The sequence below is a fragment of the Podarcis erhardii genome (assembly GCF_964252035.2).
Source record: "Podarcis erhardii genome assembly, chromosome: 12".
Taxonomy (NCBI): domain Eukaryota; kingdom Metazoa; phylum Chordata; class Lepidosauria; order Squamata; family Lacertidae; genus Podarcis; species Podarcis erhardii.
The window spans coordinates 47,288,434-47,316,337 of NC_138513.1; the positions used below are offsets into that span (position 1 = coordinate 47,288,434).

The window sequence follows — 27,904 nt, forward strand, 5'->3', positions numbered from 1 at the left end:
ACACAAAAGAGAAATCAAGTGTCCAATATAGGCTTTGTGGCCATTTGATGTATTTGACAAACATACAAAAACCACATACCACTTACTCAACAGAAGACCTCTCAAATATTAATTATAAAATACCAATGGGGCTAAACATTAAAAACAAGCTACCTGAATATGAAACTAGCATTTTAAAAACAATTGTGCATAATAGAATCACATGTTAAAGTTACATGCCTCATTTGGCTTGCAAAAATAAAAAATTATTGCAAACACCAAAAGCAATACAGTGGAAAGTACCTAATATTACCAGGCAGAGAGTTCCAAAAAGTAGGTGTTGAATGGATTGGCTTACAGAAACTTTAAACCTTTTTGCTAGAAAAAATGCTTTGTGCTACTTAAGTTGTATTCGTTTTAAAATGGTGCCTGAGGCAATTCTCAATGAGCTCAACAGGATTTTCTCTCAGGTAAGAGTAGGATTACTTCCTTAGAATGATATATGGGGAGATATAGATAGATAGATGATAGATAGATAGATAGATGATAGATAGATAGATAGATAGATAGATAGATAGATAGATAGATAGATATAGATGATAGATGATAGATAGAAGATAGAGATAGATAGATAGATAGATAGATAGATGATAGATAGATAGATAGATAGATAGATAGATATAGAGAGATGATAGATGATAGATAGATAGATGATAGATTAGATAGATAGATAGATAGATAGATAGATAGATAGATAGATAAATTGATTTAAGGTTAAAGACACTTAAGATATAAAACTGAACTTTTAAAATAGCTGTAGGTTTCATATTATGACATTCAACAGGTGGAAGAGCGGGATTTAAGCCAAACACAGGTCCATTAATATTAGTACCTATATTGTAGCCAAGTTCATGAGCCCGTTAATCTGAAATATCTCACCCATCTGGGACTAAATAGTCCTAATTTAAAGTGACTATTGTTGCAGTGTGGGCTGTTCGTTGAAGCCATATAATAGTTGGCTGTTTTGCTATATCAGGGGTGGGGAACCTTGAGCCCAAGGACCAAATGTGGACCTCGAGCCTCTCATCTGGCCCTCAAATCTCCCTAAGCCAGACAGCCTCCCAAACTACACCCTTTGCCAACTCTGAGAAAGCTTCTGGCTTCCCTGGAAGATAAAGAGGGATCTAGGGAAGGTGAAGACCCCGGCCTACTCCCATTTCTTCCTCCACCCTTTTTTACTTCTGGCCCATGGCCCCCAGGAGGCTTCCTGCAAGGAACTGTGGCCCTTGAACTGAAAAAGGTTTCCTGCACCCTCAGCTCTTAATTTCTTCCAGATCCTGCGAAATCTGGGTCTACAAATGAAATAATGGAAAAGCTACGTCTAAAATTCTCACAGAAGCCATGGAGTGAAACTATGGAACTGGTTCGTCTCTCCATGGTAAGAATTGTAATGAAATCATTCTGTTGGGGAGGAGTAATGTGGAAGAATTTTTTTTTAAAAAAAAATTGCTTTCTTGAGGAGAAAATTGGAAGTAGAAGGGAAAGTGACTCAACGTGTGGTTGTTATTTTACTGCCCTGTCATCTCCACTCTTGAACTTGGATGGATGACTCTGAAGGGGAAACTTTGGCAAGATGGCTCTAGGTGGGAATAATGGAGGGGATTCTTAACTTCCCCAAAATACTGATTGATTGTGATTATCGAGGAAGAAACTAAATTCAATTAAATGGACAGTTTGTGTGTGGTCTTGGGAGAGTGATGCAAATTCCATGGTGAGAATGGAAAATAAAAATGGCAGTGTTGTAATGCTTTGTAATTGCAAAGCTAATCAATCCCCTACGGATTGAAAAATTGAATTGGCAAATTTCCCCCGTTTGATTTTATATTTTTTCCAATCCACCCCCAGCTGATACTGGGATGTGGGGTTACTTGGTCTGTTATAAAGCCTGATGGGGGGGATGTCTTCTGCCAGTTGTAGCTTCCACTGCTTCTGCAGCATTGTGACCTGGCCCCCCAAAGGGGGCAGTGAAGGTCAAGATATAGGAGGCCTGACTAAGAGTGCTGAATTCCCTATATTGCTTTGAACGTACCAGCCAATTTTCTGACTTGCATGTGATTGTATGATTATATGATGCAAATATATCTCTCTCTCTTTTTCTCTCTTTCTCTCTCTCTCTCTCTCGGTGAGGACAAACATTCTTGGACTTCGAGTAAGACATCAGAGTCTCCCATATCTATTTGCCTTGAGAAAATACAAAGAACCTTGCAAGGTAATCAGCTCTAAGATTGCCGAATTTTCTGTTATGTTTGATGGAAAATGTCTAGCTTCTGTCTTGTCATCTTGTGCAATGAATGTGCCTGGGTTCTAGGTGCCTTCCTTTTACAAAAGGTACGATGAGCAATATAGCACAATTAAGCAAGAATCTTTGGTCTTTTGCTCTTAAACGTATGGGATCTGTTGAATTTTATTGAACACGTTGATTCTCTGTGATGGAACCTTATTCCCTGTTTTTTCATGTGTGCAGCAGGACCTTTGGCTGCAACAATGAACAAGCTGTCACTTTTGTCAAATCGAAAGGGGTAAGTATACTCTGCATCTACTAAATATGCTCTCTTCACTTCCCGCAGCAGTGGGACTGCTAGGTATGTTTCTACTGCTGTATAATTTTCACATGACATGTGTACATGCCATTCGGTGTATTCAGTGGCTAATGCATCCTCTAAGCTGCAGCTTGCTGCCATTTTCCTGTGATATCCTTGAAAGAGATGAGCATGAGCAGTTCAGGAGCTCGCCTCGGGCAGAATGTTTTGGGACATTTCCCATACTTGGGCTTGTGAAATGATTACTACTTTACCTCAGCCTCTTGACAAAGCATAGATAAATTCCACTACAAAGTGGCATTTCAGAAAATGCAGGAGTGGGAAGTTGTTTTATGCCAATTCCAGCTATTAGTATTTTGATCTCTGTGTTGCCTTGCATCATCTGCCTTTCCCAGCCCTGGAGATGTTGGAGGCTGAACCTGGCGTGGGGTGGGAGGTTCAGTCCAAAGCATGTGGTCTTCAACTAATGTACAGACCCGCTGCTGCTGACATTTAATCAGGAACTGAAACACAGCTGTTTGGAAAGCTGGGTGCAAACACTCATTTCTGTAGAACCCGTATACATCAACCAAGATAAAGAAAAAAGTTTGCATTCGGGGCAGCCCATCCATGAAGTGAGGCATCCTGCCTCAGGTGGCAGGATCCACAGGGGCAGCAGCAACAGATAGTAGTAGAAGTAGTAGTAATTTATACCTGGCCCATCTGGCTGGGTTTCTCCAGCCACTCTGTCGATCTTTAGTCCTCAACACTTTGTTCCTGATGTAGATCTTCACTCACCCTTCCTTCCTGGTGGAGAGGGGGGGACACCATTTTGTGGTTCACTTCAGGTGCCAAAATGTCCTAGGCTTCCGTTGCACACTGTAACTTTTAAATAAGCAATGCATTATTATTGGACCATTTCGATTGGATACTCCCTACTGATGTGGATAGATTCCTCCAAGTTGGTAGGCCCACCACCTGCCTCTTTGATCCGTGCCCGTCTTGGCTGATTAGGGAGTGTCCAGATGTTGCGCGGACCCCCCCCCCCCCGGTTGAAATTATCAATTTGTCCCTTGACACGGGGACATTCCCAGGGGAACTGAAGGAAGCAGTGGTGTGTCCACTCTTAAAAAAAACTTCATTAGATCCCTTAGACCTATCCAATTACTGCCCAGTTTCAAATCTTCCATACCTGGGTAAGGTAATTGAGAGAGCGGTTGCTGAACAGCTTGGTAGGTTTCTGGAGGAAACATCAGCATTAGATCCATTTCAGTCCAGTTTCTGTCCTGGTTTTGGGACGGAGACGGCTCTGGTTGTCCTAACAGATGATCTCTGTAGACAACTGGATCGAGGCGGGTCAGGACTGCTGATCCTTTTAGATTTGTCAGCAGCCTTTGACATGGTCAATCATGATCTTCTGGACCACCGCCTCACAGACGTAGGGATACAGGGCATAGCCCGTAACTGGTTGTGCTCTTTTATCTCTGGTCGGGGACAGAGGGTGGCACTAGGGAGGGAAATGTCGTCGCGCCACTCCTTGGTGTGTGGAGTGCCGCAGGGCGCAATTCTCTCCCCGATGCTTTTTAACATCTTTATGCGCCCCCTTGCCCAGATTATCCGGAGCTTTGGGCTGGGCTGTCACCAATATGCTGATGACACTCAGCTCTATCTGCTGATGGATGGCCACACCGACTCGACCCCGAACACACTGACCAGATGCTTGGAAGCTGTGGCTGGATGGTTTCGTGGGAGCCGATTGAAACTAAATCCTTCGAAGACAGAGGTCCTATGGCTAGGTCGGGATGGCATGGGGATAAGGGGCCAACTCCCTTCTCTTGCGGGGGCCCAATTAGTGCCATTGCCTTCCGTTAAGAGTTTGGGTGTAATCCTTGACGCCTCCCTTTCCATGGAGGCGCAAGTTACAGCAACAGCCAAGGCGACATTTTTCCACCTTCGCCGCATCAAGCAGTTGGTCCCTTACCTTTCCCGCCCTGACCTGGCCACAGTGATCCATGCGACGGTCATCTCCAGGCTTGACTACTGTAATTTGCTCTACGTGGGGCTGCCCTTGAAGCTGTCCCAGAAACTCCAGCGGGTGCAGAATGCTGCAGCGAGGCTCCTCACGGGGTCTCTGCCATGGGAGCATGTTCACCCAGTGCTTTACCAGCTGCACTGGCTCCCGGTGGAGTACAGGGTCAGATTTAAAGTGCTGGTTTTGACCTTTAAAGCCCATCATGGCCTAGGACCCTCGTACCTACGGGACCGCTTCTCCTGGTCTCCCCCACGGAGAGCCTCAAGGTCCATAAATAGCAACACCCTAGTGGTCCCGGGCCCTAGGGAAGTTAGATTGGCTTCAATCAGAGCCAGGGCCTTTTCAACTCTGGCTCCGGTCTGGTGGAACGCTCTGCCTCATGAGGCCAGGGCCCTGCAGGATCTGATTTCTTTCCGCAGGGCCTGTAAGACAGACTTGTTCCGCCTGGCCTTTGGCTTGGAGCCAATTTGATCCCCTCCCTCTCTTTCTTTTTTCTTTTCCTTCTCCTCCTGCGACGAGGCTACATTTTAATATTTTAATGTTCCATTATTTTAATGTTGTATTTTATTTTTGTTTTTAAGTTGTAATCATTCATCTTGTTTTTATTATTGCTTGTTTTATTATTATTATTATTATTATTATTATTAATTATTATTTCTTCTTTCCTCTGTAGACTTAATTATTATGTAAGCCCCAGTGGGGCAGTTTGCTATATAACATCCAAATCCTTCTACATTGAGATTCACCTGGAGAAGGATGGGAAAGTGGCGGATGTCAGGCTGGCTCACCCTGGAAAAAAACCCCTGGTAATTTTAATTTGTTTTCCTTTGGGTGTTCTGATCTGAGGAAATATAATCCTGCTTTTCTAGTTCTTCTGAAATATCTATAGCTTCATAATAAACCCTGTGGAGCAAGTGAGATGCTTGCATCTAAGTCAAAGGGACAACTTTAATAATAATAATAATAATAATAATAATAAATTTATTATTTATACCCCGCCCATCTGGCTGGGTTTCCCCAGCCACTCTGGGTGGCTTCCAACAGAACACTAAAATACCATAACCTATTAAACATTAAAAGCTTCCCTAAACAGGGTTGCCTTCAGACATCTTCTAAAAGTCTGGTAGTTGTTCTTCTCTTTGACATCTGGTGGGAGGGCGTTCCACAGGGCAGGTGCCACTACCGAGAAGGCCCTCTGCCTGGTTCCCTGTAACGTGGCTTCTCGCAGTGAGGGAACTGCCAGAAGACCCTCGGCTCTGGACCTCAGTGTCTGGGCTGAACGATGGGAGTGGAGACGTTCCTTCAGATATACTGGACCGAGGCCGTTTAAGGCTTTAAAGGTCAGCACCAACACTTTGAATTGTGCTCGGAAACGTACTGGGAGCCAATGTAGGTCTTTCAAGACCGGTGTTATATGGTCTCGGTGGCCACTCCCCGAGACTTATGTCAACACTTATGCTGTTGCTGCTACAACCAAACTAGAGATCTGCATTTGTAATTGCAAAATTTGTGGGAATAGCAGTTTCATTCACAAATGCTGAACTGCAAAATAATTGCACAAGGGCTGTTAAATTTCCTTATAGCTGGGTGACCATTTCTCCTTAATTTGTCCCCATCTGATGAGACTGCTTGACATGAGGTAGCAACTATAGGCTCATCCACATGGGGAACTTAATGTGGGTTTGAAGCTGGTTGTTCCTCATTCACATAACTGCTAGCTCACAATTTCCCCTTTAAATTTGAATTTTCCTAGTCTGGAGGGGTAGTCCAATAAAGGAAGTAAATGTGATATGTGGATGCAGTGAAGCACATGGTGCATGGGGGGGGGTACATAGAATCATAGAATTGTGGTTTTGGAAGGGACCCCCAAGGGCTTTCAAAATGATGCAATCACACTCCAACTACGGGTGGGAGAAGAGTAGGAAATATATGCCTTTATCGATTCTGGTTTACAACCAAAAGTGACTGCTCCTGAATAGATCCTGGGGAAAACATCCTTGGATATTCCTCATGGTGTCTGCTAAGGTTTCGTGTTGACTAAGGTTCAGCTTATGTCATTTCTCCTTTCTGCTTTGTTTTTAAGAAAATAGTGCCCCTCTTTTGAAAACCATAACCTCTCTTCTTTCATCTTCTAGACCTGTGAAGATCTTTTGCAGCTTCTAAGGTACAAATGCGCTAGGTGGATTTTGAGCACACACAATTTTTAAATTTTTAATTTCATGAAATAAAAATCCTTTGCCACTGTTCCCATATCGTTTTCTGTGGTTGAGGTAAAAATGAATAGATAGTTCTGATAACTGTTGCTTCCATCCCTGTCTGCCCTCCATCCAGGACCAATCTGAGCCACTTTCCAAAGTTATTTAGCTGCTTTTTAGATGTCTTGTTTGATGGTAGCGCAATGCTGCCAATATCAGATTCATTTCGGTGGTGGTGTTTTCCCAAATATTGGCTAGATGGCTCTCTTTGCCTTATCAGCATTGACAATTGTTGCATGTATTTTGCTCTTTAGAATGGAAAATTTTGATGCCTTTGGAAACATGTTGGCAGACATGTTAAATATTTATCAGATTCCAGGAAGCAGGTATGTTTCTTGCAACTTAATTACATTACTTAAATTATTATATTGTATATAAAACTCCCTTCCTCCAATAAGGTCTTTCTTTTCTAGTGAAACAAAATCCAAAGTGTTTGCTGCCTTCCTGGCTTTGGAAAAAGACCTCTGCTCACTGTCTGCTTTGAGCAGGTAGGTTTGACAGTGGTTGGGGAAGGTGCAAGTTCAGATGTTTGCACTCCAGCCTAAGGTTGCAATAATAATAATAAATATTTTAAGGCATTTAAGTGCATGCTTGATCTCACTGGTTACTGTATATACTTTAAAAACAGAACACCAGGTATGGACAGAGTCACTGAAATACTATGTGGAAAAGTTGGCTATCTGAACCCAAGAAGTGGAGGTAACTGTTTTTTCTTTCTTCAGACTGAAGTAGATATCTGTGTGATCATGGTAGCCAAGCATAATTTAAGAATGCTAAAGAACAGTAATACCTTGGGTATTACAGTGGTGCCTCGCAAGACGAAATTAATCCGTTCCGTGAGGCTCTTCATATAGCAGTTTTTTCGTCTTGCAAAGCAAGCCCATTGACAGCTTAGCGGATTAGCGCTATTAGCGGTTTAGCGGCTTTTAGCGATCAGCTGTTAAGCGGCTTATCAGCGGATCAGCTGATAAGCGTCTTAGCGGCTTAGGGAAAGGGGGCAATAAGGGGAAAAAACCCGCAGGAACTCGCAAGACATTTCGTCTTGCGAAGCAAGCCCATAGGGAAATTTGTTTTGCGAAGCGCCTCCAAAACGGAAAACCCTTTCGTCTAGCGGGTTTTCCGTCTTGCGAGGCGTTCGTCTTGAGGGGCACCACTGTACTATGATTTGGGTATTTCTGGTGACTTTGTGTGTAGCATGTATGATACAAGCATTGTTGTTTGTAATACAGTGGTAGCTCCGGTTACGAACTTAATTCGTTCCAGAGGTCTGTTCTTAACCCGAAACTGTTCATAGGCGCACTTTTGCTAATGGCGCCTCCCGCTGCTCTGCGCTGCCGGCACACGACTTCCGCTCACATCCCGGGGCAAAGTTCACAACCAGGAACATCTACTTCCGGGTTAGCGGCGCTTGTTACCCGAAGCGTTCGTAAGGAGGATGGTACGTAACCCGAGGTTCCCACTTACAAGACTTTGTGCTCCAAAACCGCTTTTTGACTGGAGATGACGGTGAGACCAACATGAGTGTGTACAACCCCTTTCTTGTCCCCAAGTCTTTTTCTAGGTAGCTGTGAAAATAGAGGAGAGGTCCTGACTAGTTCCTTCTTTCGTTTTGGTCCCTTTGCACATACACTTCTCCTTGTTTACGAGTAACGCTGCTTCCCCTCCCCTATTTGACTTACTTTTCCTGATAAGGTGCTAGTCCTGTTGCGGCTGTGTGTGTGTGATCCATGTATTAGATGATGATAAAAGATCAAACTGTGCACTTTCTGCACAACTGCCTTAAAAGTTAAAACCAAGACCAGCTAGTGATTTCCTGGGTGTCCGACCATTGGGCCACTGCTTCCCCCAATGCCTTTTTCTTCTGCCTATAATTCTTCTTATCTTTGGTAGTTACTTGACCGTGTGCAGCTGCTTCTAGCAGAGTTGTCTCTAAATGGCACTTTGGAGCATCTCTTGGGGCGGCTCCCCGCATTTGTTCAACCTTCTTAAATACAGTGGTACCTCAGGTTACAGGTGCATCAGGTTACAGACACTTTAGGTTACAGACTCTGCTAACCAAGAAATACTACCTCAGGTTAAGAACTTTGCAACAGAAATCGCGTGGCGGCATCAGGAGGTCCCATTAGCTAAAGTGGGTACCTCAGGTTAAGAACAGTTTCAGGTTAAGAATGGACCTCCAGAACAACTTCAGTTCTTAACACAAGGTACCACTGTACTTTATTTTAGGGTGTCCTGCAGCTTGCTCCTCAATATTTGTGCATGAGTTGTATACATGATTTATCAGGAAGAAATTTCATCCTAGGAGTGATAGCTTAGTTGGTAGAGCAATAGATTCTTAATCTCGCAGCTGTGGGTTTGAGCTCCACATTGGATAAAAAGATTCCTGCATTAAAGGGAGTTGGACTAGATGACCCAAGTGGTCCATTCCAATGCTACAATTCTGTGATTTATACAAAGGAACTTACTTGTTTTATATGTTTAAACTGTTGAGGTGATAACTAGCTCTCCACAACAATCTCCTTGCAACCCCAAACAGTTGTTTGGGTCCCCTGTCGCACAATATGGCCCTGGGGTATTGAGTCCTTTGCAATGGAAGCAAACAAAAATGATGAAGGGGGTCAAACATCCTAGGCTTACATAGCTTACATTGCTATCTGTTATGTGCTTTCTCTGTTTAATCCATCTAATTTTCTCAAAATCTATAGGAAGCCCTATGAACCTTGAATTTTATCTATCGCAGTATCAAATTCTAGAGGAACAACTCACCCCAGGTATTTATTAATTACTATTTTGTCAGTTTACTCGCAAAAGTGACTCAAAGTGGCTTACAACACAGTATAAACACCAAAATCCATTACAGTAAACAAACCAATAAAATACATCTATAAAAAATAAAAGACAGGTTGCACAAAAATATTATTCTTAGTGAAGAGTGAGGGATTGTGAATCGACTAGAAAACTTCCATAGTGGTCTCATTCTGCATTCCCTTTTAAAATAGATTCTACACTCACTGAATGACACATGCTTCATTTTGAGTGAGTAAATGAAGACCAGTTCTATCCCTACTTGTGTATGATGAAGCCCCGCTGATATCGGTGGGACTTACTTTTAAGTGGACATGGACAGGATTGCATGGTTATGCTAGCGGCTCCCTGAAGGGTGTGAGGTTGAGATTTCCCCATCTCTGCCACCTAAAATCCTTTAACTGGAGGTTTGGGGGGCTGAACCTGAGACCTTCTGCATGCATGAGGTGTGGACACATGCACACCCACAACCACAAACCTTTGTGTGATGGGAGCAGAAATCTTTATGTAATCCCACTCCTGTCCCTTCTCGACTTTCCTGTGCTGTGACTTGTTGCCTTAACCTTCATTCTGTATTACTACAGACATTCAAGTGTGTATTGATACATGTATTCAAGTTGACAGCTTGATAATATTGCTAGCTTCTTTTAGTGGAAGCTACCCCTAGCTCCATCTGGTATGCAGGCTGAGACCCTAGCTGCCCACAGACTGTCTCGCCAGAGTGGTGCATGCTCTAGTTATCTCTCGTTTGGACTACTGTAATGCGCTCTACGTGGGGCTACCTTTGAAGGTGACCTGGAAACTACAACCAATCCAGAATGCGGCAGCTAGACTGGTGACTGGGAGCAGCCGCTGAGACCATATAACACTGGTCTTGAAAGACCTACACTGGCTCCCAGTACGTTTCCGAGCATAATTCCAAGCCCTAAATGGCCTCAACCAGTATACCTGAAGGAGCGTCTCCACCCCCATCGTTCAGCCCGGACACTGAAGTCCAGCGCCAAGGGCCTTCTGGCAATTCCCTCACTGCAAGAAGCCACGTTACAGGGAAACAGGCAGAGGGCCTTCTCGGTAGTGGCACCCGCCTTGTGGAACGCTCCTCCCACCAGATGTCAAAGAGAAGAACAACTACCAGACTTTTAGAAGACGTCTGAAGGCAACCCTGTTTAGGGAAGCTTTTAATGTTTAATAGGTTATGGTATTTTAGTGTTCTGTTGGAAGCCACCCAGAGTGGCTGGGGAAACCCAGCCAGATGTGCGGGGTATAAACAATAAATTATTATTATTATTATTATTATTATTATTATTATTATTATTATTATTTGCCTTCAATCACTCTTTTGGCAAGCCCCATCAAAGTTGCAGGGTGTATCTGGATGTAGTAGCACAAACTTAAACCCAAGGGGGCTCCTGCAATACCAAGAGGAAGGTAGGGTGACTAATGAATCGGCCTGACCTGGTCAATACATACAGTGGATGCCACATGGTAACATTTTCCATTTCTCTAATATCCATTCCGGGATGTGTGTTTTTTTTAAAAAAAGAAACTGTCTTTTGTAATGTTTTTTTACATGGCACACAACTGTGTTAATATTGCAATGCACATATGTGAAGAAAAGTACTGGAACAATGAGGGAGGGAAATGAAGTGTACTGGTCTGGATGTGGTCATTTTGAGAGAAGATGGACAAGTTTAAGTGTTGGTGGCAGCCTGTTGCTTTATTTGTCCTACTATCTGCTTGGGTGAAAAAACCGCAATGACAATCAGTCATGATGGTAGGGGACTAAAGACAGTACTTAGCATTTCAGCAGAGTCCATCAGAGCTGACCACCACAGCTTGGCCCACCTGCTCCCCCACTTTAGTTTTTACTGACAACAACAAAATGGAAGCGGACCACCATATTAAATTTCCCATCAGTGCCTTGGACTGGTTCACATAGTATCCGTCCAAGACATTGTGGAGACTTAAAATGGCTGCCAGCTTCCCAGACCCACAGCTGTTGCCATGGAAACTCACAGGGGGCCTAAATAGATACTGCCACAGGGTCTTCCATCAGACTAGTCCAGAACTAGCTCTGAAATAACAAAAGACAAAATGTGTTCAAATGGCAAGCAAGGCATCCACCAGGCAACCTTCTGTTCTCTGACAGAATAACATCACTGGCTATAGTACTTAGAATCACAATTCACTTAAGTATTGGTTGGAAATCAATGCTCCTGGACAAAGACTTCAAGGCCATTTGTGTATCATGTTCACTAGTCTGACGTGTCTGTGTCTTCTCTTTCCATCAGGCTTGAAAATAGATGGCAGGAAGGTGCTTGTCATAATAGGAGGGGCTGATGCAGTCCACCGACTCCCTCTTGCGCCCTCACTTGTGAATTCGCCGACTGGTGGAGATGGGTAAGACTTGAGGGCATCATTCATGCTCCTATCAGTATAACTGAACATGGAAATCCCTCGCTCTGTGTGGGTTATAATGGGTGTGTGATAGCACATCGAACTCACTTCTTATTAGTCTGTCATTTTAAGACACTGTGAGGAACGTGGTACGAAAATGTGTACAAAACCTGGAAGTGCGTCCTCAAATTACACATTGTGTTCTTCACACTTCTTAAGAGTACCTGTTTAAACTGGCCATTTTCAGTTTGAAGAAAAGGCAGCTGCCAATCCATGACCCAGTATGTGCTTTTGATCTGGATTCAGGCCAGGCTGAACTCTTATTCTGCCCCCTCTCTTCACCAACTGATGTTTTCTTTTGAAGGTGCTATCTACCGTGAGCAGTGTTGGTGGTCTCCAGCTCTGACCAGGCCCTGTGAACCTGGTCAATGGTCAGGGATGGTGGGAGTTGAAGTCCAACAACATCTGGAGGGCCACAGATCCTCCGGATCTGATAAAGAAAAATCCTGCCTGAGATCCTGGAACAGCCTTTCTCAGACTTTGGTACCCAGGTGTTCTTGAACTACAATACCCATCATCCTTAGCTAGCAGGACTAGTGGTCAGGGATGATGGGCGCTGTAGTCCAACAACACCTGAGGACGCAAGCTTGAGAAACATTGGCTTAACTTATAAGATTGTGCTACCAGAGTACTGGTCAAACTAGCTTCCTTTTACCTGATGCTTAACTTTCAACCCTTTTCTTCAGCAGCCCCAGATTCCTGCCTCTGAAGGAAGTAATTTCTGCACCATTATCAGCTTGCTTTTTCCTGATGTTTTACCAGAACTGTCCTTTTCCTCTGTCTTCATCCAGTATTCATAAACTACAGGAGCTTACAGGCATGCTTTAATTTAATTAAGTACATAATTTTGTACCTCCACCCTCCCTCCTAACATGCTAGCATTTCAATAGACCCTAATTAACATTTGGTTAATTCTTCCCCTGTGATTTCTACAGGGGTATGAAGGCTGATGGGGATCCAGGGTGAAGTTAGAAAGGGAGAAGTGGCAGGAGCGTAAAATGAGAACCAAGTATTGCTGCTTCTGTACTAGGAGTATAGCATTCATGCTGGTATTTGTCTTAGCCTTTCCACGAGCAACTTGCCCATTCAGGAGCACAAGTGCTTGCTGATCTGAATAGCCCTGTCCCTCTGTTGGCAACCATCCCACTGATTTATTGATAACCATCGTGTGATCACATCTCTCTTTGCCTCTTCTCATGTGATGCTGTTTCTCTCAAATGCATTCCATCTTTAATGATGCTCTTGTACAGTACTAATGGGGGAAAATTAATTTGGTTTTAGGGCTTCCAGTTGCTAGATTGAAGCCAGGTCCTCTACATGAGCTGATTGTTCAGTTTGCCCTTTCAGAAAATCATCCACATGGTTTGATAACAAGTACTTCTTCCTTCATTGTGGTAATTATACTCCAATTGTTGGTATTCACTCCAGTTGTTATGAGGTCAGGAATGAAGCTGCTAAATGAGTCATAATTCTACAGCTTACTGAGAGCTGTGTGTTGGATTCTGGGAAGTCACATGAATTTTCTGAAGTAGATGACTTTAACACTGCTAAATTTGATTATGACCTAAGTTGCAATTCTTTGCCCAGGTTGGCCTTTACACAACATACACAAATTGTGTGTGCGCGCTCTCTCTCCTTACACTCCCCCTCTCTCACACACAAAATTACACTCAATTCAGTGACTCTGATGTGCAAAATTGTGGGGCTGTCATCCATGAGATGTCATTAAAAAGCTAAATGCGGCCTTATACTAACCCATAACACTACTTTTTTAAAAGCCTTGTTTCAAGTTAAAACCATTTGCACACATGGTCTCATAATAGCTGGGAAAGTTTCATAAAGATGTAGCATAGAATGAATTCATTGTGGGGAATAAATTGATAGAAAGATCCAGCTGGAGTGAATCCTGTTGGTGGATTATATTTATTTCTTATGTCTTCTTGGCTATGCTTTTAGTTTATATTCAGTTCTTTTTGGTACAACTTGCCCTTGACACAGCTGTGTGTGATAAATCCTACTATGCAGAAACTGGCACTACTGGTATACAGACCAGAGGCTTAATGTGCACATGGCTCACGCAAACGCCATTTGTCCACATGCACTTCTGTCCATGTGCATTCAGTCATACATGGGCACTTTCAGCTGAACTCCATCTTGATGTTTCTGGGCTGCACTTCATGGGATATGTTCATGGGATGTGCTGTCCCCTCCTCTCAGTATTTTCCCACCCCTCCCCTTGAGTTCTGGAAAACTGAAGTCCACTGTGGGCACGTCAATCATTTGTTCACCTGTGCGGGTGGTCAATATTTATTATTATTGAGATGCAAGTTTTCCAATATACCACACTTGTGGGTTCACCCCCTTCCCCAAAGTGCGTCTCTGTCTCAGCCCCACTAAAAGCCCACCAAGGAAACCTCACCAGTGGAAGCAGGGGGTGCAGGAATAGGTGGCAGCTGACCCAGCAAAACGTTGTCACACACATAAAAAGAAGTGGCCCTCACAATGTGCTTCAGTGTGTCTGGGTAACATCTGAGTTTACATTGGATTTCCGCCCCTTATCACATGGATTGGGACGTTCTGAATTAAATGGCGGAGGGAAGTGTGGACTTCTACTTAGATGAGGGCAATGTCGTGTGGACAAGGTGAAAAACAAGCACACATAAGATGCATAAAATCCACTTTAAACTACCATGTATACACAGCCAGGTTGGTTTTCCCCCACGGTGCCATTGGGCTTGAGAGCTGAGCAACTCCCTCAGATCCACTGCAGAGACTACTCCATTTAATATCTTGTTTAAAAATGGGTGGTCAAGGCATCTATAGTATAAGCAGCTTATTTCAAGGTTTGCTTAAAAGTCCAGTGTCACATTCTTTGTACTGTTCTAGACAACTACCATATTTACTCAAATCTAATGCTCACCTTTTTTGTTATGAAAATCAAGGTACGCATTAGATTCAATGGCACATTTACATTTGCCAGCAAATACTTTTTTTGGTTTCAGGGTTCTGAAAATTGAGGTGCGCATTAGATTTGATGGTACATTAGACTCAAGTAAATATGGTATGTTTTTGAAGGGAAGTTCCTTTCATTCATGTTTCCTATTTACTACTTTTTTAAAAAAAATCAATGCAGGAAACAATTGCAACTACATCCATGAACAAATCTGGTACTGTCTATGTTCAGTCTCTTCCAGGCTGCCCAAAACACAGCTATTTCCTAGATAAAGGCATAGAAAAATCTGATATGGCTGGAGCATTGGTCAAGAAAATCCCTTTCACCCATCCCAAATGTGTGCCTGATATGATTGAAGTTCTCAGATGTCAAGCAGCATATAACACCCTCATTAGCAGCTGCGTCTCTGAGACAACTGAGTGTGAAGGTAAGATGTTTGCACATCTTTTGCTCACACCTCTTCCTGATTCTGCTGTGTTTCTACTTGTGAATTCTGGGAAGAGTTTATCTTCAGTATTTGCTGTGAAGCTCAAATATATCAATTGGGACCTGTATTTGTATGTTGGATGCATGTAAAGTTAGGTCTACCTTGGGATGGTGGTGACAAGATATTCAGGCATTGGAAATAAGGAGGTGTGATGGGCAGCATACTGGTTCTGCTCCCCTCTCAGCATTTTTGTGATCCAATTCATTGAAAGTGGCTGGGAAAATTGTGAGCCCATCGTATCTGTGGAGGTTAAGTTGGGTACCAGACCCCTCTAATCCTTGGATCTAGAAAGTGTTAGAATTTAACCAAGGAATAGCCAGGCTAGCCTCCTCGTGAGGTGATAAACCTGAGCGATGAGCCATTAAGGGGCAAGATGGCAAATGGGTGGGGCCCCCTCTCACAGATAAAGTCAGAGTTGAGAGAAGCAGTGAAGTGACCAGGAAGAAAAGGAGCAAGCTGGAGACAGGGTCAAAGAGAAATATTTGATTTCTGTTTGAATCCAAGGCTGCTGCTGTGGGAGAAACTAATGTTGTGAGCCCCTCCATTGTAGGCTGTTTGTATATACGTGTAAATAAACCATACATCATAAAGACATCACAGTCTCCGCTGTGCCTCATTCCCAAAAGAAATCACAAACCCTCTTTAAGCACCTGGAATCCCTGAAACCTTGGAGATTGAAGGTGGGGTGCAACAATATGAATAGCGTAGAACAGATCACGCAAATTGAATGTGCATTGGCTGCAATGTTCTCCTCCTTCTACTTTGTTTAGTTTGCAGCTCCCATCTTGAAACTATATAGTCTGTTTTCAGCCCCCCCCTTTTTTTCTCACATAGCTCAGTACTACACTACCCTGGTATCAGTTCTCCAGGGTGTCAGGTGAGGTTCTCTCACAGTCAGATCTGAAGATGGCCAGGGTGGAACGTGGGACCTTCCTCATGCAAGGCACTCATGCTCTGCCACTGAGCTATGGCTGTCCCTTCTCAGCAAAAGTTGCTGCAGGCAGAGATTTAAAAATGAGTGAAGTATTCACGTGGGCCTGCTTTCAGGTGTGCTTGGAACTGTTTGGATTCCTGCCAAACAGTGTTGACACCTTACAACTTATTTCTTTTGGAGATAGTGAAACTGAAAAGGAAATTTTCAGCAACTGTATTTCATTTGATGTTTGTACCATGAAACTTCATGAGCGTGTACAAAGCAGGACTCCTTGAGTCTAGCAAAAGCCAACACACTCCTACTTCAATGGTAATGTTTTAAGTTAAGGGATATAGACTACTTGGAAATCAATACAAATGTTTTCTGACTACACCCACTAATTTATTTGGATTATTTTGACTGTTGTTAGCCGCCCTGAGCCCAGCTTCAGCTGGGGAGGGCGGGGTATAAATAAAATTATTATTATTATTATTATTATTATTATTATTAATAATAATAATAATAATAATAATAATATCTCTAGTTCAAATTAAACGTTTAGCTCTATTGCTACAGAGTTAGCCCAAACAGTCACTAAACAGTTATTTCCTTCCAGATTCAACAGACTTGCTTCATTTTGACGTCTTTCAGCAAAAAGCCACTAGCTTTTCAGTTACATTCCAGCATCCATTGGAGGAGAACCTAGCTTGTGGTATGTCCCCAAAGGAAATGTGTATTGGGTGCACACAGGCATTCAAAAAGTCAGCAGGGAACGTGGTGCAGAAATGCACTCGCTGCATTTTGCACTACACATGTAGCCTCATTTGACTCGGGCCGAGGTAGAACGTGTGAATGTGTATATGTGTGTTTGTGTTAAGAACGGACTGGATGTCCATACCACACACTGACACAATAACCAGTTCATTGCAAAGCTACCTCCCTTTTCCCAGAGCAGCACTGTGCAAAGCCCTAAATAGCTGGCCCTTGTGACTGCTTTCGGATGTTTATAAGGAAAGTGCTGGCCCAAGACACTTTGTGCCTCATGTGGAGCCAAAATAGTCCCTGCTAGAACCAATACCCTAAATTTTGCTTCATCAATACCTGCCTTCCTCTAACCTGCCCATCTCCCCATGCAGTCTGAACACATGGAGAGAAGGAAGTAGAGAAGAGGAGCTGGATCACATCTGTGACCTATTGCGACGTATTCATAAATAAGGTCTGAAAAGAGGTGGTGGTGGTAATAATAATAATAATAATAATAATAATAATAATAATATTTTATACCACGCCCATCTGGCTTGGTTTCCCCAGCCTCTCTGGGTGGTTTCCAACAAAATATTAAAATACAGTAGTCCGTCAAACATTAAAAGCTTCCCTAAGCAGGGCTGCCATTATTATTATTATTATTATTATTATTATTAGTCTTCTACGCAAGTGTCTCATGGTGATGTACAATATGGTTATAGTTATACACAAGGGAGCTCTTACTTTGGCACACATTGAAGCAACTGGCAAACTCTTCCCATTTACTACTTGGCCATCTATATTAACTTTTTTCTACTATTGCACAATATGTGTGTGTGTGTGTGTGTGTGTGTGTGTGTGTGTGTACGCGTTTCTAATGTTTGTGTTTTACTCTGTTATATTGGTTTGGGCGCTATTGGTACAAAAAGTAGCACATTATATCATTTACAGCCCATCTTTCACCCTATGGTCCCAGGGTGGAAATACATATTTTGCAATGTGACTACCTAGGTATAAATTAGGTCTGATTCCCAGTTTTATACTATGGTTGGGAATATTAAAAAGTAAGCAGATGTTGCAGTTTGTCACATAATCTGTGAATTAAACTTTAACCACACCAGCGTTGAAGATGGCTTGGGATAAACTTGCAACAGGGGAACAGCCTGTTTACTGTTTTGTTAATCCTTCCAATGTGCACGTCTTTGGATTGGGCCGGTGATGGGATAACAGGAGCCAGTTCAAATGCCTGTTACTCATAGGTGGATGTGTGAATGGACTCCTTTTGAAAGTATTGGTGACGTATATTTTTTATCTTGTAGTGATTTGTAATTGCTCATTTTTAGTCTGCATGGAATAAGCATGAATATGTGACGTCTTCCCACGAAACATGCATGCTTTCAGGAAAATAAATAAAACCAATGCAGTGACCAGAAGGAATTCCTATTTTAAGTATTGAATAGATTTGGTGGTTGTTAATAATTCTTACTGTTGTCTCTACTATAATGTCACACTTGTTTTAGAGCAATTTTTCCCTCTTCTGTTTAGTGATGGTCGATGTTCTGAGTTCAAGGGACATTATATGCACTCTTCATACACATTCTGAAGATGGAGCATTAATCTGCAGCAATGATTATCTCACAAGAGTCCTGAAGCGGTAGGTAACACTTCTATAATATAGGGGCCAAGTTTTCTTCTGTCCCTCCCATCCCTTTTTCTTTTGTGTCATGTATAATGGAAGGGTTTGTAAACTGATGGGCAGATACCTATAAATTTAATAACTTTGTACAGCAACTAGAAACTTTTAAGTGATTTAAAGGATTAAAACATTACTTCATGTAACAGGAAATTTTTCTCAATATTTGAATAAACATTGGAATGAAGAATTTATTAAAAATGGTGGGTTTCACAGGCCAATTCAGCTTTTTTAAAAAGGATATTGTGCTTCTCAACTGATGCATGCATTTAGACAGGTTGCTGGAGGAACATGTACAAGATGATGTACAGATGGTACATAACGCCGATAAAATTGCATAAAATTTATAGAACAGGTGATAAATTGTGTTGGAAATGCAAGAACAAGGAGGGCGAATTCTTCCACATGTGGTGGACGTGCGAGATTCTCAAGAAATTTTGGGAATCTATTTATAATGAATTTAAAAAAATTCTCAAATATACGTTTGTCAAAAAGCCTGAAGCCTTCCTGCTGGGGATAATTGGCAAGGATATCAAAGAAGAAGATAGGACCTTTTTCCAATACGCAACAGCGGCCGCTAGAACCCTCATAGCACAGTACTGGAAAACACCAAAAATCCCAACATTAAAGGAGTGGCAATTTAAATTATTGGATTATTTAGAATTGGCAAAATTGACACAAAAAATAAGAAATCAAAAACGTACAAAATTTAGTAATGAATGGGATAAATTTAGAACATATATGGAAATAGAGACAAGGGGTACATCAAAATGTTAATCAGAAATATATATGTATCAAAAAAAAAAAATCACAGTAGGCATGAGATAACGCTTACTACGTTATAAATGTCATTTTGGAATAGATACAGCAGATAGATAACTAAGATAACATTATCCGAAATCGAGATAAAGGGAAGTCGATCAATGTTGTTGTAAAATTAATGTTAAGTTGTGTTGTTTAGGTAGTATGTATTGTATGTCTTTTTTTTTCTTTTTTTTTTCTTTTTTATGTTTGTTTTATTTACTTTTGTCTTTTGTATGTTTGTGAAATATACTTATGCAAAACTTAATAAAAATTTAAAAAAAAATAAAATAGACAGGTTGCTGGAGGAACTGGACCTTAATAATACTGAGTAAGCTTTCTGAGCAAGCTTCCATAGGAAAGCACAACACAGTGGAATAGCTCCATCAGGCTTAAGACGTGAGAAACAGGCAACCAAAATAAACTACCTACAAGCTCCATAAATGTCTAGCTCCAGATGGTCAGAAGAGTTAGTTGAGCCCTGTATGTCAGTGTGACATTCTCTGGAACTCATGGGAACTAAAAATCTCCATCTTTTAATAGTTAGCGCAACTAGAGGCTCCTTTGCTTCTGTAATGGGCAGCTTAGACCACTGTCTAAGCATCAGTGGGCTGAGTCTCAGCAGTGGTCTTTGGACCACTTTCAGGTAGGCCTCAGTATCACTGCCTGCCATAGCCTTTTGGCTGGACCAACGGCAACACTAGCAACTATGATTCTATGATTCTATCAAATATATAAAAGGATGTCACATAGAGGAGGGAGAAAGGTTGTTTTCTGCTGCTCCAGAGAAGCGGACACGGAGCAATGGTTCCAAACTACAAGAAAGAAGATTCCACCTAAACATTAGGAAGAACTTCCTGACAGTAAGAGCTGTTCGACAGTGGAATTTGCTGCCAAGGAGTGTGGTGGAGTCTCCTTCTTTGGAGGTCTTTAAGCAGAGGCTTGACAACCATATGTCAGGAGTGCTCTGATGGTGTTTCCTGCTTGGCAGGGGGTTGGACTCAATGGCCCTTGTGGTCTCTTCCAACTCTATGATTCTATGATTCTAACTCTGCATGCAGAGTAAAGGTGGCCAGAAGACAGAGAGGTTCAGGAGTGGGCAAGGACTCCCTTGCTCTGACGGGAAAGAGCTTGAAGTGTTGAAGGAAATTAAAAGGCTGATAGTTGTTGTTGTTGACAACAACAATTGTAGTAAAACAATGTTGTTATAGGAGGAAGCTGCCCAGAGTGGCTGTGGCAACCCTGTCATATGGGCAGGGTACAACTAATAAAATTATTATTCTAAGTTAGAAGGATCAGGAAATTGATGAAAGAAATGGGTGGTGGAGGGAAAAGAAATACTTGTGAAACATCAAAGCATGAGTAGGATTTTCAGCAGAGTAGTGAGATGCAACTTTAAAGATTCAAACTGCTCCTGTTGAGTGAGCAATGCAAAATAAGATTGGAACGTCGGCGGTTTGAGGCCCCACGACGGGGTGAGCTCCCGTTGTTTAGTCTCAGTTCCTGCCAACCTAGCAGTTCGAAAGCACATCAAAGTGCAAGTAGATAAATAGGTACCACTCTGGCAGGAAGGTAAACGGCATTTCTGTGCGCTGCTCTGGTTTCGCCAGAAGCGGCTTAGTCATAATTTCCACATGACCCAGAAAAACTGTCTGTGGAAGGAGACAAACGTTGGCTCCCTCGGCCAGTAAAGCGAGATGAGCGCTGCAACCCCAGAGACGTTCGCAACTGGACTTAACTGTCAGGGGTACCTTTACCTTTATGTCACCTTACAGAAGAACTGGCATGGAACTTTAGAAATTTATTTTATGTAATCTATAAAGCTTTCTGCACTGCGCTGACTTGTTTGGAGACAGTGGCAAATGCAGCTTGCTCTATCCACCAGTCAGTTAGTTCTGCATATGGAGCAGCCAGATTATATTTAGTGAATTAGCAATTCCTTAAATATCGGATGAATTTGCCCTTCTCTTAGGTGTATGTCAATTCCGGTTCTCATGAGAGCAATTTTCAAGAAAGCCACCCAACAAAAAGCTGAGGAAACTTCTCTGAGCAAAGACGGAGTCTGTGAGGAAAACTGCAAAGACCAACAAGTTGAACATAACCAGCAGTAGTGTGGCTCCTTGTGAAACTGAGCAACAGCATTCTTATTTTTGGTGTAATTCTTGGTTTATTTCTCTCACAAGTTACAACTGGGCAAAACTAATTCCGCTTAGTGAAAAACATTGGGAAAAGTTACATTTTAAGTCACAAAAGCAATTTGAATGCAGAGAGTTGATGTCAAATTGCATATGCTAGTTTACCACCTTAATAAATATTAAGTTTCAACTTTGTAAGGGTTATTTTATAGACAGTGTTTAGAAAAAGTAGGTTTTCTGAAGTAGTATGTTAAACAAAGCTTTTAGGAACTTTTTTTTTAGTAGGATAAACATTTTTTGGCAGGGGTGGGTGGGTGATTTTAATTCAACTTTGATCTTTATACTGGTCACACCCTGTGGCAGAACTCTAGTCCACCTGAACGTTTGTCTAAATTGGGCCTTTTTCTTAACACTAAAGCTTCCTTTTTTTCAAAGTCAGACACGATCTTTTAAAAATAGGGTCTTGATTCCATCAAATGTTAGTCACAGGGGGACATTTTTCCAGATAGCATTGATTTGATTACTTGGGGACATAGTTAAAATTAAGAGATAAATGAACCATCTTTACACTACAATGAAACTTTTGTACCCCAGCCCTTTCCCATAATGATACTCTTTTGTGTGCAATCTCTACTGGATAGAGGTATGAATCTCTCTCCTGAAATCTGCCCTTGCACAGACATTATGTTCACCTTGCTCTACATGTAAGATGAAGTATTTTTACATGATTTCCCCCCCCCCTCTCTCTCTCTCGTGTATGTGTGTGTCTCACACACATGACTTCTCTTGGTCTGAACCAGGTAGAGTTTAAGTAGTGGTAGCTATAGTACAGCAAAGTAAGAGCAGCAAAAGACCCATAGAACTCACATTATTTGGGAGAGAGAAGGCTAATCTTTTTGGGGGGGCCATATTGACCCAAAGTCAACCTTCCAGTGAGTAGCAAGAACTGCACTTCTCGAGGCTGCTTTCCAATAAATTATTTTACACTATCAGTTGTTTTTATTATTAAATTTAGTGATGTCAAATTTTGTGAGGGTATTGGAGGTCACAGAAGTGGGACACAAGTTTGTCACCCCTGTTCGAAAGAAACGTTAATTCCATTTGAAGAGGAATTTCTATTTCTTTGTTCTCTTAAATAGGTCTGCCTCTTCTCGCATTGTCCACCTGTCCCTGATTAGTGCAGCGCTGACTTCTGAGCAAGAAGGTTTTTCCCAGAAAGCTTATGAAGAGAGAAACGTACTATGTACAGACTAGTTTACCAGCTAAGAAATGCTTCAGTAAATATCTGAAGGCCAAACTCAAGGTGACATTAAATGCACCTTTATATTTCAGATATTAAAAAATGCAAATAGCATCAGCCAGCACCAACGAAGAATTTCTTCCTCAAAGCAAATCCTAGCTTCAGAAAATTTCCTGAAACAAAGCAGGGGAGTAATGAGTTAATTTCCCAGCTTTATGCCTGTTCATCTCAATAACTGGGATCCTTCCACCATACATATTTTAACAATGCAAATAAAATGTTAAAGATATCTGTACAAATTGCATTTAACACCCATTCTTCCTATGTATCAGGGAAGGGGAGAGAGAACAATCCCCTCTTGCAAGGCTGTATTTTTCACATCTCTGGAACAGCGATGTAACATAGATTATAGTGCCTGGAATGATTTACTAACATAAAATGTGTTTGCAAAGTTTGTTAAAGGAGATTAGACAGTGTACAAATTAATCAGAAGCCATATCCATGTAGTACCACAGGATTTTATCTACTATATAAAGGGCACATTAAGCAATATTTGAAAGCAAAATCTCTGCATTTCAGCCAGTTTTGAGGTAGTTGTATATCTGGGGGGAAATGATACTTTAAAAAAACTTTTTAAAATTCCACACAATGAATTAACTTTGCAATAGTCGAATGTGTTCAATTGTGTCTGGTGGCAAACCTAGCTGATCTACTAAATTGATAGTTTTTTCTTTTAGCCAAGTAAACACTGGCTTTTTGGAATCAGTGCCACCTTTTCTCCTTCTGCAACATTCTTCTTGGAAGGATCCAGTCCTGCTATCATTTCTGCAACACTGTCGACTAAACTCAATGCCGTTTTCGGAGATTCTTCCACCTGTAGTTCCATCATGCTGTTTCTCAGGTAAGAGGGCATGACCAAGGTCCATGTCCTCAATAGTATCCATCAAGTCTTCAACATGGGGCTGCAGGTGGGTAGAGTTAAGACTTCTAAACACAGATTCTTCATATTTTCCCAGTTCATTCAGCAGGTCAGTTACCTCGCTCAGCACTCCAGAACTGCATCCATTGTGCTGACACCAGAATGAAAGAGCACTATAAAAACAAAGAAAGTTAAAAATGGATCTGAGACCAAATGTAAATAAGACAGCTTTTAAAAAAAACATTTTCACCCTCCCATATTTATTCTCATTCACAAATGGCAACTGAGCAGAACATTAACCTAGAATAGTTTTGTATTCCAATTTGGAGCGCCATATAAGAAATCTAGAACTCACCATGGTACCAATCAAATAACCTTTTTCTAGTACGATGTATCATTTCCTACTTTCTATCTAGCAAATGCCTGAGATACTCATTATAATGGAATCAAGTTCCTACAGCCCATAATGGTTTAGGGGGGAAATCAAGAGACAGGAGACAGTCTTTGCTCAGAAATGGCAGGCATGGAGTACAGTGGTAACTCTAGTTCGTTACGGAGGTCCATTCTTAACCTGAAACTGTTCTTAACTAGAGGCATGCTTTTGCTAATGGGGCCTCTTGCTGCCGCTGCGCTGCTGGCACACTATTTCCGTCCTCATCCTGGGGCAGAGTTCTCAACTCGAGGTAACTCTTCCAGGTTAGCAGAGTTTGTAACCTGAGGCATTTGTAACTTGAGGTACCACTGTAGTCTGAAAATTACCTCCTTTCACAGTGCATTCTATAAGGCACCTTCAATGGAGGTCTACATGGAAGAGGCTGCCTCCGGGTTTCATAGCAGCAATTTGGCTGTAGCTTTCAAATGCTACAAACCAAACGGACTACTGTTGCTATCTTTTTCTGTTCTCCAGTAGCTCAAGTTCAACAGAGTGTGAAATTGTATCAGGACAAATAGCTATATGGTGGGGAGCCTTTTTGGCTTCATAGGAGAGATCGTTATCTGTCCTCCTGTCAATCACCGAACATCACAATGGCATCAGGTGATCTGGTGACAAGTCCCAATGTCAGAACTTCAAAGTAACCTGCAGGCAGCAAGGTGCTGGTAAGATGGAAGGGGATTTTGTTAGCATGAATTTCAATGCAAAACCCTTCTTGATTGTGAAGAGGTTTACATTAAATCCTACCAAACTGAGTAGGATTTAATGCCCCCCCATCAGCTGATGAGCAAGGTGTTAAATCCTGCTGTGTTGGCTGTGCACCCCAGTTCCCTGCAGGATGTGACGATAAAGAATGGATAAAAAGTTAAGTGTTCATAATTTAAATGGGCACTATATTAGCAGAGGATATTAATAGATATATTTCTCTGGTGGAGGTCTGCTATCAATTTAACAACTTGTACAATTAATTTCCATTCCTTTTTTTAAAATGCTGCTTTACTACATACCTTATGGTTCCTTTGAGTTGGCCACATGAGATCATCTTGCTTGCTGCTTCTTTATACCCCTGATTAAAACCCTGTTGAACTGTCAGCAGTTTTCCAGCTTCTGCTCCCTCCCTATAGCCTTCCTTTGAGCCAAGAGATCAAAATCACATTAACAACTAGAATGTTAAAAGAAACAGTTCAAATAAGCCATAATGAAATGAGGTCCATCTGCATTTATAAAAATGTTTGCTCTAGAGGTGCGGCTTCCACATACAGTGGTGCCCCGCAAGATGAATGCCTCGCAAGACGAAAAACCCGCTAGACGAAAGGGTTTTCCATTTTTGAGGTGCTTCGCAAGACGAATTTCCCTATGGGCTTGCTTCGCAAGACGAAAACGTCTTGCGAGTCTTGCGATTTTTTTCGCCCCCCCCCCTTTATCTTAGCCGCTAAGCCGCTAATAGCCACTAAGCCGCTAATAGCGCTAATCCGCTAATCCGCTAATAGGGTTGCTTTGCAAAACGAAAAAACCGCTAGACGAAAAGACTCGCAGAACGTATTCTTTTCGTCTTGCGAGGCACCACTGTAATAGGTGTGCCAATCATGTAGCTTTAAAAAGTCAACCTCATAATGAAAAAAGTGCTTCTGGAGCAGAGAGAGGATATTCAGCACAATAACAAAAGTGTGACATCTTTTTCAGCCCTCCCAGTTGCATGGACTGAACAAATAAATAAAAAAAGAAAGAGGAAAATTGAATCTTTGATTATATAGCATGACACAAGACAGTGCATTATTAACAGTTAAGCTATCCTTGTGGATTGCCGTTAGTTTCATCTGAAAATGACTTTCTCTGCTTAATTCCAGAACTATGTTTCTCCCAAACAGAACACTATAGCTGACCCTTAATCCTCTGATCAGCAACTCTGCAGTGAAGGCCAGTGAGCCAATGCTCTCCCTTTTCCCCAATATGGATTATCTTCTCCCTGCAACCAACACATCCTCCCTACACCTTATTTGCCTCTGCGCTGACTGAGGTGTGTCGGAGTATGTGTGGACCTTCTAAACCTTCTAAAGGCTAATCCAGCTTGGAATCTCAATAGCTATTTTTTTATGTCAATGATGTGGTCAATCCCCAACCCAAACCATATAATTACTTTGACTCGTTTCTCCATGGTGCTCTTCCATTCTTTCTGAGCTATGTCCATTTCATTTGCATCTTCATCAAACACATCTTCGCTGTGCTGGCTGACTGCAGCTTGCACCCAGGACATCTTGTCTGTGCTAATAACCGTGAGGGCTATGGGCAGAAGCAGCTGAAGTCTAGCAGGGTGGTAAGCTTCAGCAATCAGACTGAAACCTGCAGGGAAATGACACCTATTGAAACAAATGTTTGCATATAAAATACATCTGATAATGTGTGTATGTTGAGAAGTTCAGCACTTGCACTAAATAATGAAGGGCAAGAGACCAGACCAGCTTTTGCTGGTGAATAAGATCCATGATCAGGAACTTCCTGCAGCCAACCAGAAGCCGCACTTTGGAAGTTGAACGATTCGGAAGTTGAGCAGACTTCTGGAACAAATTCTGTTCGACTTCCGAAGTATGACTGTATACTTTTATTAACTCCTCTCTTCAAGGAACAGAGAAAAAGGCAATGGAACTTAAAACCTTCACACTCCTTGCAGGGTCACAACAGACTTTGTGTTGATCAAAACCATGACTTACGAGGCAGCTTGTTTGTGAGCTGCACTATTGGCATGATGAGGGAGGGGAGAAGAAAGTGTCTTCTCAAGAAATGGCCACCAGCAGCCCAACTTTGTCACTTTTGAGGTAGCAGATACTTCCAACTGCTGTGTCTTCATACCCCAAGAGAAGCTTTGTAATACATTAAAGACTAACTGAATTTATTATGGCCGATGCTTTTGCAGAATACAGTCAACCTTATCAGATGCATGGAAGTCTTAGCTGACAAATGGGAAGAGAGGAAATGAATAGGAAACAAGAGGTCCAAAAGTTCATGGATTTCATGCCCCCCCCCCATATATCCAGGTGTAACAGCTAAGAAGAACACTTCATTGCGCTGTTGCAGTGGGCTCCATCTGGGAAATTTATAGCAGAGTAAATCTGTCAGCATTTAATGTACGAAAAGGTGTTCTTGTTTTATAAAGGGTTTTCCAAGGGTTTCCAGAGGTTTAGACAGTGTTTGCTGGCTTTTCCAAATCTATGCAATTTCACATAACCCCCGAGTAAATGGGTAGTTTCCTGTAGTACATATAACAAAACTTTTTTTTTAAGGATTGAGAGACTAGTGCAGAAAAAATAAAGGTTCTTCAATATTCTCTCACTCTCTCTATAATTATAATTTTATTATTTATACCCCTCCCATCTGGCTGGGTTTTCCCAGCCACTCTGGGCAGCTTATATAAAATAAGTGTACAGTGGAGATACTGTATAGAGAAAGTCAGTAGGGAAGTTAATTTGCAGGTGTAGCGAAAG

General features: G+C 41.9%; 2 protein-coding genes across 2 annotated transcripts; one reads left to right on the top strand and one right to left on the bottom strand.

Moving 5' to 3' along the window:
• Nucleotides 1-1,378: 1,378 nt before the first annotated feature.
• LOC309326240 (mediator of RNA polymerase II transcription subunit 1-like) lies at nt 1,379-22,983 on the top strand. The gene is made up of 16 exons (XM_081834812.1): nt 1,379-1,417; nt 2,167-2,248; nt 2,504-2,558; nt 5,264-5,396; nt 6,726-6,754; nt 7,100-7,171; nt 7,259-7,333; nt 7,474-7,544; nt 9,551-9,616; nt 11,942-12,050; nt 12,794-12,924; nt 13,389-13,501; nt 15,292-15,487; nt 17,077-17,172; nt 18,750-18,858; nt 21,671-22,983. The coding sequence occupies exons 1-16, from the start codon at nt 1,394-1,396 to the stop codon at nt 21,807-21,809; spliced, it is 1,500 nt and encodes a 499-aa protein (XP_081690938.1). The 5' UTR covers nt 1,379-1,393; the 3' UTR covers nt 21,810-22,983.
• A 588-nt stretch (nt 22,984-23,571) lies between these two features.
• YAE1 (YAE1 maturation factor of ABCE1) lies at nt 23,572-26,775 on the bottom strand. The gene is made up of 3 exons (XM_081834864.1): nt 26,563-26,775; nt 25,433-25,554; nt 23,572-24,165 (listed from the first exon to the last, which is right to left on the bottom strand). The coding sequence occupies exons 1-3, from the start codon at nt 26,677-26,679 to the stop codon at nt 23,727-23,729; spliced, it is 678 nt and encodes a 225-aa protein (XP_081690990.1). The 5' UTR covers nt 26,680-26,775; the 3' UTR covers nt 23,572-23,726.
• Nucleotides 26,776-27,904: the final 1,129 nt, after the last annotated feature.